General features: G+C 53.4%; 5 protein-coding genes across 5 annotated transcripts; 3 read left to right on the forward strand and 2 right to left on the reverse strand.

Moving 5' to 3' along the window:
* The first annotated feature begins 357 nt into the window (after window positions 1–357).
* BO94DRAFT_18350 (Zn(II)2Cys6 transcription factor domain-containing protein) lies at window positions 358–2,070 on the forward strand. Its single transcript, XM_025605991.1, has one exon. It carries the CDS (start codon window positions 449–451, stop codon window positions 1,619–1,621), a length of 1,173 nt encoding a protein of 390 aa, XP_025473488.1. The 5' UTR covers window positions 358–448; the 3' UTR covers window positions 1,622–2,070.
* On the reverse strand, window positions 2,071–5,851 carry BO94DRAFT_18351 (non-ribosomal peptide synthetase). Its single transcript, XM_025605992.1, has one exon. The coding sequence runs from the start codon at window positions 5,592–5,594 to the stop codon at window positions 2,520–2,522; it is 3,075 nt and encodes a 1,024-aa protein (XP_025473489.1). The 5' UTR covers window positions 5,595–5,851; the 3' UTR covers window positions 2,071–2,519.
* A 986-nt stretch (window positions 5,852–6,837) lies between these two features.
* On the forward strand, window positions 6,838–8,109 carry BO94DRAFT_506202 (NmrA/HSCARG family protein; the record flags this gene model as incomplete). The annotated part of the gene is made up of 4 exons (XM_025609565.1): window positions 6,838–6,880; window positions 6,936–7,150; window positions 7,214–7,700; window positions 7,769–8,109. The coding sequence occupies 4 exons, from the start codon at window positions 6,838–6,840 to the stop codon at window positions 8,017–8,019; spliced, it is 996 nt and encodes a 331-aa protein (XP_025473490.1). The 3' UTR covers window positions 8,020–8,109.
* Window positions 8,110–8,527: 418 nt separating this feature from the next.
* On the reverse strand, window positions 8,528–10,474 carry BO94DRAFT_530099 (cytochrome P450). The gene is made up of 3 exons (XM_025610610.1): window positions 10,394–10,474; window positions 9,231–10,328; window positions 8,528–9,166 (listed from the first exon to the last, which is right to left on the reverse strand). Exons 1-3 carry the CDS (start codon window positions 10,439–10,441, stop codon window positions 8,834–8,836), a joined length of 1,479 nt encoding a protein of 492 aa, XP_025473491.1. The 5' UTR covers window positions 10,442–10,474; the 3' UTR covers window positions 8,528–8,833.
* Window positions 10,475–11,029: 555 nt separating this feature from the next.
* Window positions 11,030–12,819, forward strand: BO94DRAFT_506209 (cytochrome P450; the record flags this gene model as incomplete). Its single annotated transcript, XM_025609566.1, has 2 exons — window positions 11,030–12,080; window positions 12,137–12,819. 2 exons carry the CDS (start codon window positions 11,030–11,032, stop codon window positions 12,574–12,576), a joined length of 1,491 nt encoding a protein of 496 aa, XP_025473492.1. The 3' UTR covers window positions 12,577–12,819.
* Window positions 12,820–12,901: the final 82 nt, after the last annotated feature.

Here is a 12,901-nt window from a genome sequence, read left to right on the forward strand (position 1 = left end):
CGCCATTGTGGATTATAGCGAAGGCCGTAATATTATCCGAGAGGGGCCTAGATTTAGGAGCTTAACCCCTGTGTGGCTATTTCAAAAGAATTCAATGGAGCTTGTGGAAGTTTATTGGCCGACAGTCGAGGCAACGCGATGTTCATGATGCTCACTGGGTGCCGGTGGTGATAAGAATAGAGCGAGGCAATTGCTGATTGGCCGAGCATAACCGATCTCGGGTCTCCACTATGGGATTTCGCAAACCATTCCTTAAAGGGGATAGTTTACGACACCCCGTGTCTTTGCTGCCTCAGGTCTCGGGTCCACCTCGCCGAGATCGCGATTTCCCCCGGGATTCTCTTGCATTCAACAGCCGCACATTCAACCTGCCCGCCCATGGTATTCCACATTTCACAGCGACTTGTTGTCCGTAGGGCTTTGTGTCAATACATAGTGGATACAGGATATGCCATCGCGACGCACTCATGCCAACTCCCATCACGGCTGCGCCCAATGCAAACAACGCAGGATCAAATGCAATGAGGCTCGGCCTATGTGCGCCTCTTGCCAGAAGAAGAAGATAAGATGCTCCTTCAACAGCCATGACGTACTAACAGCAGCACATCACAGGGCCGGTAGGTCAGATAGGCGGGTGGAGTTCCTTGCATATGAAAGCTCCCAGCTCCACCTCCTCGACCTGGAGCTCTTGAACCACTGGCATGTGGCGACCGTACAGACACTGGTTCACGAAATATCGACGGAGAAGGTACTGCGGGAGTTTGTTCCGCAGGTGGCTCTTTCATACCCGTTTCTGATGCACAGTTTGTTGGCTTTATCGGCCCTCCACCTCAGTCACCATGGTCCTGTTGAGCGACGACATCGGTATACTGAGGTCGCTATGACTCACAACAACATTTCGCTATCTTTATGCACCCCTCTGCTGAAAAATGTGACACAGGAAACTGCCATGCTTTGTTCGCATTTGCCCTGCTTTGTCGCCATGTTCTCTTTTGCTGCGCATGGCCCTAAGGTCAATCTGAGAGCCCAGAGTGTCTCGGCTGTTCTTGAAGTGTTCAAGCTGGTTCGGGGAGTGGCGTCTATTGTGGCGGAGGCCCGTCCATGGATTGAAGCAGGAGGCATGAGAGATCTACTGCAAGTTGATCGGCAGCCACGTCAAACATCGAAGACGACGCATGTCTGGGAGCTGTATGCTCGGATACAAAGTATAAAGAACGGCCAGGCGCGATCTGCTGAGGCAGACTACCATGATCGCACCGGCTCAGTGGTTGAATTTGCTACTCAGAAGCTACTTGAATTGTTGCAACTGTCAACCACGGTGGAGAATCCCGCTTCAACTATCTTGAGGTGGCCTGCTGTGGTAGACTTGGGATTCTTGGATCTTTTGATGGAAGATAATACCAATGCCCTCGTACTCCTCGCCTATTATGGTGTTGCACTTGATATGATGACCGAGAGCTGGTGGACGGATGGCTGGGGTATATTCTTGGTTAACCTTTCCTCGGATCGGCTGGGATCAAAATCTGGCCCAGAGCTTGCATGGGCGCAGAAAGCTATTAACGGGGAGGATCCCGCGTGTTATCATGGGTCATCCCCCCTTTGTGTCGCAGTCGACAGATGAAAAAAGTATCTGATTTGACGACTTGCACGCATGGTGTGTTTCTGGTGCTCACGAAAAGACCATGAAACGGATTAAACTCAAACAATCTTTCCATTCGACGCAAAGAAGTGTGCTCCAGGTCATGGTGATCTATCTACCTGAAATAGGGTTCTACACTTGGTCATCTCCGACAGGTATACTCCGGGTCCTAGAGCCGAAATGAAGAACATGCTCATATCATAGACAGAGCCGTTGTTGCAAGGCTTGTTTAATATGCAAAGATATCATTCTTCCAGCTCAAGACAATTTATCATGTGCAAGCACGTATCACTAGGCTGACAGCTCTAGTTCACCGGCCTTGCTCTTCACAATAACAATCTGCGCTGCGTCAAACCGATTGGTTCTCACCAGCACCCCCAAATTGCCCCAGCTTTTGCGCCTTGTGGGTGACGCGGCGGACCTCAAGGCTGGGGTTGGGAGCGCGATACCCGAACAGTCGTCCCAAAGTGCTTGAAACACCGTTACGAATGAGCTGGACTCGCCTTGAGTGGAACAGGAGGGCTCACAACAGTTGGACCAACATAAAGAGAGATACTAAATGACAGGAGAGGTCATCGACAACCATCTGACCGGGCCTTGATTACAAGGTGGAGATGGCGGAACAAGCGAAAGACCTCACAATCTATTTATTTATCTATCTCCTGGTACCACGACCATCGCAGGAGGACAAGACCTTCCCGACTGGCGCCAGCTGACAGAGCCTTTCTGTGACCTAGCAGCTCATTATGTGTCTGTCTGCTACCACCTATATGCCAAACACGCCAAAGAGCAAGAAAAAGGTTCAATTTCGCTTTCGAGGGAATAATACAGAAAGATTAGGGACATTATAGAGGTCTCGTACCCACCGGGAGATTGAAGATTATTTCTGCGGTAACTGGGACGGCATCCACTGCGTGACATACCGCTTAAACAGCGCCGACATCGGCTCACAGTATAACAGCCCCGGAGCATCGGCGAGCGCCTGCCGGAGATTGTCCGTGCCGTAAACAGCCATGTGCTCCTGGATCTCCCACCGTGTCAGGTCCCCGAGGACCTTCTCCTGTAGCATGGGGATCAGGGGATGTAACGGGTCTCGCAGCTCCAGCGAGAAGCGTCGGACCCAGTCGGCATACGGCATCCCCTGCATTGGGGTGGGTGATAGATCGTTGAGGATCTTGAAGGTTGTGACCATGTCGATAGCTGCCTCGTGTCGAGGCTGGATGAGATTGTAAGCCTTGCGGAGCTTTGCTGGAGAGGCAGCGATATGCAGCAAGGCGCCCACAACGAAATCGACGGGAATAAATTCCTTGCGCTGGGCGGGAAGGATGGGATAGCAGCCCATCTCGAGACAACTCTTGAAGAGTCGTCCAGCGAAGTCGTCTGGATTGCTGATTCCGCTCTGCGTGTGCCCCAGCACGAAGCCAGGCCGGTAGATGGCGACAGGGAGCCCGTTGTCAATGGCATTCCAGATGACCGTCTCGGCCACCATCTGGCTCTGCGAGTACCCCGTGTCATATTCCAGAGCGCGCATGTACTCCCGCGGGCGCGCATCCTCTGGGATTGCCCGCGCCCCGAGCACGAAACCCGACGGGCCGTAGGCGGCAATGCTGGAGGAATAATGGAGCATCTTGGGCCGCTGCGAATTGGCGAACTCGATCATGCGGAGCGTGCCGTGCACATTGGCTGCGCGGTGGCTGGAGTACGGTTGCACGTAGTTGACGTGGGCTCCCAAGTGGAAGACCACACTCGACCAGGCCGCCAGGAGCTCGTACAGGTACGGGTCCAACCCAATATTGGGCTGCCCAAAGTCCCCTGGCACGATGAAAATCCTGTCCTCCATTCCCGGCTCAAGGCGAATCTGATATTTTGCAAGATTCTGTCGCAGCCGAGCCATGCCCGTCACCACATCCTTGGCCCGGATCAGACAGGCGACCCTGCGGACGGCCGGCATCTGGAGAAGTTCATACAGCAAAAACGCCCCGACGAATCCTGTGGCCCCCGTCAAGAACACTCGGCCCTCGTCCGGGCTTTTCCAGTCGGGGAGGGCACCGGGGAGGGGCGTGACATCCTTGCCCAACTCACAGTCTTCCCGCCAGACCTCCTCGGTCTGCCGGTGGGCATCATGCACCGTCCCAGCTTGGAGACTCTGCACCAGGCGGGCTAGGCCCTCGAGCGTGGAATGCTCATATAGCGCGGCAGATGGCAACTCCACGGCAAGTGCCTGTCGCACCCGAGCGACCAAGGTGGCGGCCTGCAACGAGGTTCCGCCGATGTGGAAGAAATCGTCCGAGTTGTGCAATCGGTCGACGGGCAGACATAAGATCTCACGCCAGAGCACCTCCAAGTACTCCAGCAGGGCAGGAAAAGATTGGCCGCGAGGGCCTTTCTTGCCGGAAGATACGAGGCTGCGGCGAGCCTTACGCATCTTGTCGAGGTATTGATGTTCCAATAACTTACGATCGACCTTGCCCGTGAGACGCAGGGGAAATTCCTCGAGAAACTCGATTCGCGGCACCATATGTGGCGTCCGCCGGATGAACTCCCGGATGATTGCGTTGGCATCCACTGTCGACGAGGCGGGGATCACGTAGGCCAGCAACAGGGCTGGTAGGGTGGAATCCTCCGGTTGCACCTTCAGTACAGTGGCGGCGCGGACAAGACCGGTTTCCAGCAATAGGAGCTCCACGGCCTCCAGCTCGATTCGCTGGCCCCGGATTTTGACCTGGTTGTCCTTCCGGCCGATGAAATCATACGAGCCCGCTGCGTTGCGTCGCACCAGGTCTCCCGTTCGGTAGCAGTGGCTGCTGGCGCTCTCTGATCCGGCGAGATGGGCAGCGCGCACAAAGGCCTTTGCGGTCTTCTCCTCCTCGCCATAGTATCCCCGGGAAACCCCAGTCCCGCGCACAAGCAGCTCCCCAACCTCGCCCGGATTGACTGGATTCAGATCGTCATCGACCACGAAGGCATCCATGTTGTCAATAGGGTGACCAAGGGGAATGTGGTTGTCCTCCACATCGGCGGCCGACACTTTATGACAGAGGCAGTACACTGTGCACTCTGTTGGGCCGTATAGATTGACCAGTCTTTGCGGGGCACCATTTTCGAAGATGGTCCGCACCGCCGGGACGTTGATCGCCTCTCCACCAGTATAGAGCGTGTGCAAAGTGGCAAAGGCATTGGGAATGGCGTTGGCGGTGGAGGTCAGCAACGCCGGGGTAAGAAGCATCACGTCGATCTTCTCCGAGCGAAGACGATCCGAGAAGGCCACGGGCTCCAACACCACCTCCTGGGGAATGACTACCAGGGAGCAGCCACTCAGTAGCGAAACCCAGATCTCAAACAGCGCAGCATCGAAGGAGACATTGCCCACATGGGCAAATCGCTGCCCTCGTTCTGCTAAATACGTCCCACTGGAGGCTAAATTGAGGATGCCCTGCCCCAGGACCTGGACTGCCTTGGGCTTTCCCGTGGTCCCCGAGGTGTGGAAGATGTGTGAGCATGCCCCCTCGACCGAGGGGTATGGCCTCCAAGCATCATCATCCACGGCGCGGATCCGCGGCGTACTGGCCTCATGATCGGCCACCAGATGATCGTATGCCACGAGCCGGCCTTGGTGCTCTGGATCGGTGATGACCAGGCTGCAGTGGAGATGGGCGAGCAGGCCGTCCAGATAGTCGTCAGGCTGCTTCACATCTAAGGGGACACAGCTTCCTCCCGCATAGATCACGGCAACCTGGGCAAGCACATGATTGATGCCCCGAGGAGCCAGAATGGAGACGGGAAACTCGGTGCCTAGTCGTTTTCGATCGATTTGCTCGGCCAGATGAAGCGCCCGGTTGTGTAGTTCTTTGAAGGTCAACGCGTGGTCGCCACTCCGAATGGCTACAGTGGCCTCAGACAGCTCCACCTGGCGTTGCAACGCGTGGGCAAGGCCCTCCGATGCCCACGAGCCCATCGTGCAAGACAAGATATGTGATACTCGGGATCGAAGATGGGTATGAGGGCGGCGTCGCACTATTGGGGTTGAAGCCGGCAGATCAGTTTGCAGGCTCTTTGGTTCGATTTATAGTCTACGACCTCGTCCTCTCCCCGACCAACAATGTTACCATTCCTCGAGTATGACGTGCAGCATCCCCCCTCTATGAGGCCCTGCCGAGTACCTGATTGCAGATTCAGTCTCTACGTCTGAGGATAGTGAGTGACTAAGGTGTTATGTGCGGCACAAATTAGCGCAGCGAGCAATCTGGGAAGGTCTCGATCTCGATCTCATCTTCTCCCGGGCCACGGATGTTACCATGATCGCGTTTGGTCTGCAGTCTTCTTCGTCCACAAGATTACGTGCGGCATATTCCACCCCAGTGAGGAATCAAGGAAGGCCTCGACCTCGGTCTCATTCTCTCCCTGGCCGCGATGTTACCATTCGTCATGGTTGACCTGCAGCCATCTCCTTCCATGATGCTACGTGCGGTATGAACAATGGCAGTGAGAAATCAAGGAAAACCCCAACCTTGTGCTCTTCCACCAGTGCGCTTCAGTGGTCTATCTCCTACGCCTCGGTTACTAGGAGTCTCGCACTTCATGGACGTTCTAGCATAACGACACCAAGGAGTGTGTCCCTTGCTTGTGTGACGTTGCATAGAATACCTGATCTTTAATCCCTCTGCATCTGATCGCCATCAGAAACATCTATCATCATATTGAATGCATATTGGCCGATTCAAATCGACCGTTCCAGTTCTTCGGGACACGGGGATTAACATGACAGCGCCCGTTGAAACCGGAAAATTGATGCCACAATTCCGGTAAGGAGTACATGCACGAGCGGCTCACACACCGACTATTCAAGGGATGAGATGATGACGACGGCAGAGAGACATCCAAATCTGCCGTCCCGTGTGGAAACCAACGCAAGGCCTGACCGATGAAGCTTTCTGTCTTTTGAGCAACTCGGCAAATCGGCACCTCGGAAGTTGAGGATGGTGGTACGCCATCGATGTCAGTGCGGCAATATCAGCACTAGAACCGATCGACTGCAGGTGGAATGAACACCATCGTTCACCGCTGTTCGAGGTGTAGCCAGTTGACGGCTATCACATGCCCCGGGAATGACTGCATAAATACGGGCCAGAACAGCCCCTTACCACCCAAGGCCACCTTCAACCACATCTTCGACCACGAGGACAAGACAACAAACAACCATGGCCCCTCTGACCAAGACCGTTGTCGTATACGGTGCCACCGGTGAGTGAGCTTCTCTACCGGCCTTGTTTCCCGGCTAATGGGAATGCCCTCGCAGGTGCCCAAGGCGGTGCCGTCGCTCGGTCCCTGCTGCAAAGCACCGCGGGCTTCCATGTTCGCGCTTTGACGCGCAACCCTTCCTCGCCCCCAGCCCAGAAACTCGCCAGTCTCGGCGCCGAGGTCATCAAGGCCGATGGCTTCAATCAAGAGGAAATGCGTCAAGCCTTGACCGGTGCCTGGGGCTTCTGGTTGAACACCAACCACCATGATCCGGTACGTAGCTCCTCCCACCCGGACCCTCCGACAATCACAAGCTGACCCGGTCCACCTCACCAGGCCTTCCCAACCCCCGAGGGAATCGATGATACCATCTTCGGGTGCAACCTGATCTCTCTGGCCGCCGACCTAGGCGTCAAGGTCATGATCTACAGCACGTGCGAGCGCTCTGCCAACTACACCAACGGCAAAGTTCTAGTAAAGGGATACGAAGAGAAACACAATGTCTTCCAACACGCGCTGCGCCAGCCAGGATTCGACGCCGTCATCGGAGCAATCCCAGGCTGGTACATGGAAAACTTTCTCTCCCCGGAATATGCCGCATGCTTTGGCGGGTTTCCGACGCAGCCAGACCCAGAGGGCTATCTGAATTTCGCGAGCCCTTACCTGGGCGGTCCTGGCGAGGTGCCTTGGATTTCCATCACCGATGACTTTGGCGATATGATTCACGGCATGTTCCTGGACCCACTACCTTACCATCGACAAACCGTACAGTGTTTCAGCGATACAATCACCTTCCAGGACATGGCCCAGACCTTTACCGACGGTATCCCCCCTGTTACTCCATAGCCCCCATCACCAAACCAAATCAAACCATGGCTGACATCCACCTAGTAACCGGCAAAAAAGCCCGCTTCGTCCCCCAAACCACCCCCGCCGACTTCCCCACCTACGGCGTCCCAGCACTGGAAGAAATCCGAGACATCTTCACATTCACCCAATACACGAACGGCAATTTCTTCGGCCCCCCTAACGATATCAAACCCAGTCAGGCGCTGAAGAAAGCAGCTCTGGAAGCTAAGGGCGAGAAATCAGATCCTGAGCTGATTACTGTCAGGGAATACTTTGAGAAGCATTTCGGATAGATATAGATTCATCCCTTAAGTTTACCTTAGGTAGGTAGATGGAAATGGGATTCTTTCGGGATGTTTCCTACTTGGCTGGCATAAAATGAGAATTATGTGTTGTATCCGTTCATTCTTGGTCCGAGCGTAAATTAGCCCCTTGCGGGTATAGTTAGGGTCTAGATGGGCAGGTTGGAAGGTTGGAATCAAGATTTGGTGTTTCCCCGCCTCCTTTCTTGATTCCTTGACGATTAGTTCCCCGCATGTGATTATGCGGGATATATTTAGGAATGGAATGCAGCACTACATAGTGCATAATACATAGTACATGGTACAGTATGGAGTACTTGAATTAATCCGGTACGTCAGGACATGGACATGGACATGGATAGGATGTGTAATTTCTGCGGGTGAAAGCTTGGTATTCTTGATCTACGTAGATCAACTCGGTTGTTACAGATGGATAGATATTTGTGGAATTGGATTTGGTATCTTCCTATTTTTATGAAAAGAAAAAAGAAATAACATGGTGGGTGTGTTGTTACGATGCACTATTCGAGAGGTTGTTTTTTTCTCGGATGAGGATGATGTGTAGCAGTATGTGTTGAGATATTCTGAATGAAGGGTGTAATGGTGAGACTTGTTTACTGGTGTATGTGCGTTTTTTTATATACTAGATCGATCGTCTATATTATCCATATGTGTATATGAAAGTCGCTGTGGGAATCTATTGTCGTATTGTTTCCGTTCATATGTGCCGGAGCGTAGCGTTGAGCTTGGAAGATGGTATTGTGAATTCGTCCGGTGTCTCTTAGTAGGGAGCAGCAGGACCCGATCAACGTGCCGTTAACTTCACCGGGAGAGGCGATTTCAACCAAACTGCATACGTCTCTTGATCTTCCCATTTACCTAGACCTTTGTTTCCCTGAGGCAAGTCCAGATCAAAATTATAGAGAATATGCCCGAGGATGAGGGAGATCTCCATCCGAGCTAGATTCTGTCCGATGCAATCCCGTGGGCCCTGGAGGAAAGGCTGTGTGGCGGATCGCTGGTCGTTGGCGAAGGGGCCTTCGTTGGAGTTGAGCCAGCGGTCTAAATGGAATTCGTTTGGCTTGGTGTAGTTTTGGGGGGAGACGTTGGCAGCCCATTGCATGTAGGAGACTATGGTCTGTGGTTGGGTTAGTCTGGTGGTGGGTGGGGGTGATAGGACGGGGAGAGGGGAGGGTACTTACGCCTTCGGGGAAGAATTCGTCGCAGATGGTGTGGCCTCCGGCGGGGACGAGGCGAGTAAGGCCCAGTGGCACGGGAGAGGTTAGTCGGATACCTTCTTTGATGGCTGCTTCTAGGATGGGTAGCTTCGACAGCTTCCTGTAATCGATGTCCTCCGCCGTTGCGAAGCTACTCCGAACCTCTTCCGTCACCCGAGACAGCGCGTCGGGGTTTTGTAGGAGGCGGAATAGGATACCCGTTATGCCAGTCTGAAGCGTATGACTCCCTGCGAAGATCAAGGTAGCCGCGTTGATTTCCATTTCCCCGTCCGTGAGCTCGTGTTTGGAACGTTGAAGGTGCGATAGGAAGTCTGGTCGGTCTACATTCGTGTGCAAGCGCTTTTGAACCTTCTCTTTTGTGGTCGCCTGGTGCTTTGCCGCCATAAGCATGGCGCTTTTAGGCAGCCTCTTGACCAGATAGTTGAAGAGCCAGGGATAGAAGCGGCACGACGCAAGTTGGACTTTGCCTTTCAGGGAGTGGACAAGCATCCCAACCCATTCATGGTATCGATCCTGGTCCAGACAGCCAAAGTCTTCCCCAAGGCTGAGTGAGCAGATGATATCGAATGTACAGTAGCTGACCCAGTCTTGGAGGTCGACAATTGCTGCGCTGCTTGCCCAGGACTTCATCTGGGCGATCATTTTGCGAACGTACGAAGTGACCAGTGGTTCCTGAGCGGTCAATGCCTGGGTACTAAAGGAGACCGCATAGGCTTTTCGTAGTCGCGTATGGTCTTCATCGCCTGCCTCGAGGATGTTGATGGGCTGCCCGGGTCGCGGGGGTGGCTGACGGACTGGGTCCTTGGGGAGGGATTTGTAGTGTGAATTGGGACGACGGTTGTAGATATCCTTTACGGCACTGGGATCGATGAATGACACCTCATTAGGGGCCACGCGGACAGTGTCACCGTAAATCTCATGGAAGGATTTGATTTTGTGCGCTAACTGGCCCGATCGGAAGGCGAACATGTAAGGGAGGCGGGTTAAGGCCCAGAGACGCGGGCCGTTATAGCGGGACAGCGGGTGGAAGTAGAGCCGACGGATGGCCCCGAGGACCGGCAGCTGTCAGTCAGGACGCAATTAGTAGGCATTGAGTAAAAGACACACGAACTGCGTATTTAGCCTACCAGTAGAGCTGTTATGACAGCTGCGCACAGAGAGATACCAAATGTCATGGCGATGGATGGATGGAAAGTCGAATGGATGTGTGTGTGTGTGAGAGAGAGAGAGAGAAAGAGGGAGAGGAAAGAGGGGAGGGGAAGAAAGGCGGGCGGGAGCTGGTTTGGATGATTTGTTTCTCGTGACGGTGAGCAAGGCTCTGAGGCTCGACATAAGCAAGCCGATTAACCAACCCATGGACAAACAAACTTACAGATGGATGGATGGCCAGCTCGCTTTGTCTTGGGCCCACCAGCAACAGGGGTCTAAAATCGATGCTATCCTGGACGTCCTGCACGCAGCCTTGTCCATCACCCCCGACCAAAATGTTTGCTTGCCACGACAGATTGAGAGATAGAGCGTTGGGGAAAAGCACAGTCGTTGCCCACGGTATAAGTCCTCCTCTGCCTCTCTTGATCTGAGTTGTTCAATTTGACTGACCATCCAGGATGGACGGCTTCCATCCGACTCAACTCCAGTCGCTGCCGACCCACCTGAGCAAGGCTGTGCCATCACTTCCATGGCCGATCGGTTTAGCCCTACTGATAGTACTAATACTATTACTATTACTAGTTGGGACAACAACTTCACTCCTCCACCTTTTGATGCGCCCCACCTTCCTGACAACCACCACCACCGGCAATGCGGCCGTGACAGCGCCGTTCGTCGGATCCCGCCACGCATGGCTGGCCCGATGGGAGTTCTTCCAATCCGCCCAGCTCGTTCTCCAGAAGGGTTATTCCCAATACAAGGACCAGCCATGGAAACTGACCGGCAATGACGTCGTCGTCCTGCCGCATAAGTACCTAGATGAGATCCGGAAGCTTCCCGTCCAACGGGCCAACGCCATGAAAGCCAATCTCGATAACATGCAGAGCAAATTCACTCACTTGGAAATTCTGAACTCCACCCGTTTATTCGTTCACGTGCTGAAGCGGAAGCTCAACCCGCAACTGGCTATCCTAATCCCGACCGTGCGCAGGGAACTGGACGCCGCCTTTACCAAAGAAATCCCACAGTCCATCAGCGAGGATGAATGGACGAGTGTTGAAGCTTTCCACACTCTACACAAAATCGTCGGTCGGATTTCTGCCCGAATTTTCGGTGGTAGGGAGCTGCGTGACGATGAACATTGGCTCAACGCGGCCGAAGGCTACCTAAACAACATCTTCGCCACAGCCATCTCCATCCGACTGGTTCCCTATGGGTTTAAAACACTGGCCTCTTGGTTTCTTCCCTGCTCGTGGGAAATTTCGTGGAATTTTTGGAAAGCCAAGCGCATCTTGCTTCCATATATCCGATACAGAAAACGTATTATCGCCCAGAGAGCCGATGAGATATCGCGCATGGGCAAGTCCGAGTTCCCCGATGTCTTACAGTATCTTATCGAGCAAGCCGAAGGGCGCGATGCAGAGCCACTGAGTTTGGCAGCCATGGTCCTATCACTTTCTCTAGCATCTAACCACACCACCGCCATGGCACTAACCGAGTGCCTGTATGACCTATGCGCCCACCCGGAGTACCAGGACGAGCTCCGACAGGAGGTCCAGGACGCAATAGAAGCCGATGGGGGATGGCGAAAAACAACTCTGCTCCGCATGCGCAGACTAGACAGTTTCATGAAGGAGTCACAGAGAATGCATCCGCCGAGTCTCAGTGAGTAACTAACCCATGCCATATATAATTTACTCGTAAACCGCTAATAATCTCAGTGGGATACAAGCGAAAGATCATCGAGGCTACCCAGCTCAGCGACGGTCTTCATCTACCAGCCGGCGCGCACGTCGAGTTTGCAATTGTCCCCATCCAGCACGACAGTGTGGCTGACCCTACGCGGTTTGACGGTCTCCGCTACTACCGCATGCGACAAACTCCAGCGGAAGCACACCGACATCAATTCGCAACGACCAGCAATTCAGTTCTGCACTTTGGCCATGGCCAGAACTCGTGTCCGGGCCGATTCATGGCCTCGAATGTCATCAAAATGGTCCTCGGTACTTTGTTAACCGAGTACGACTTCAAATTAGACCAGACGGTACGACCAGACGGGATTTCTGCATTTGAATACAATTTTCCCAACCCCACAGCGCGCGTGTTGCTCCGAAAAAAGAAGAAGAAAGCACCTTCGCCGGATGGACCGACTGACCTTTGATGAATTCATCTGAATTTTACCGTAATGACTTTCGGGAATATCTTGTTCTTTACTTTCATACTTGCTGCTGATTACATGATATCTGCTCGTGGAATTATGATATGCGAGATATGACACAACACAACGTTCTTTAAGAATCAAGTGACTAGTTAAGACAGATTTGGTCTCTATACAAAAAATAGAAGGGGCGGTAAGGGGGAAGCGTTACAGTCACACAGACCGGCGTCCGTTATAACCACACTTTCCGCTTACTCTGCCTACCATGATATGTAATGCCTACTTTTCTACTTTCAATAGTCAGCAAAACCTTCACCATTTCATTTTA

Source organism: Aspergillus sclerotioniger, assembly GCF_003184525.1.
Source record: "Aspergillus sclerotioniger CBS 115572 chromosome Unknown BO94scaffold_1, whole genome shotgun sequence".
NCBI classification, from domain to species: Eukaryota; Fungi; Ascomycota; class Eurotiomycetes; order Eurotiales; family Aspergillaceae; genus Aspergillus; species Aspergillus sclerotioniger.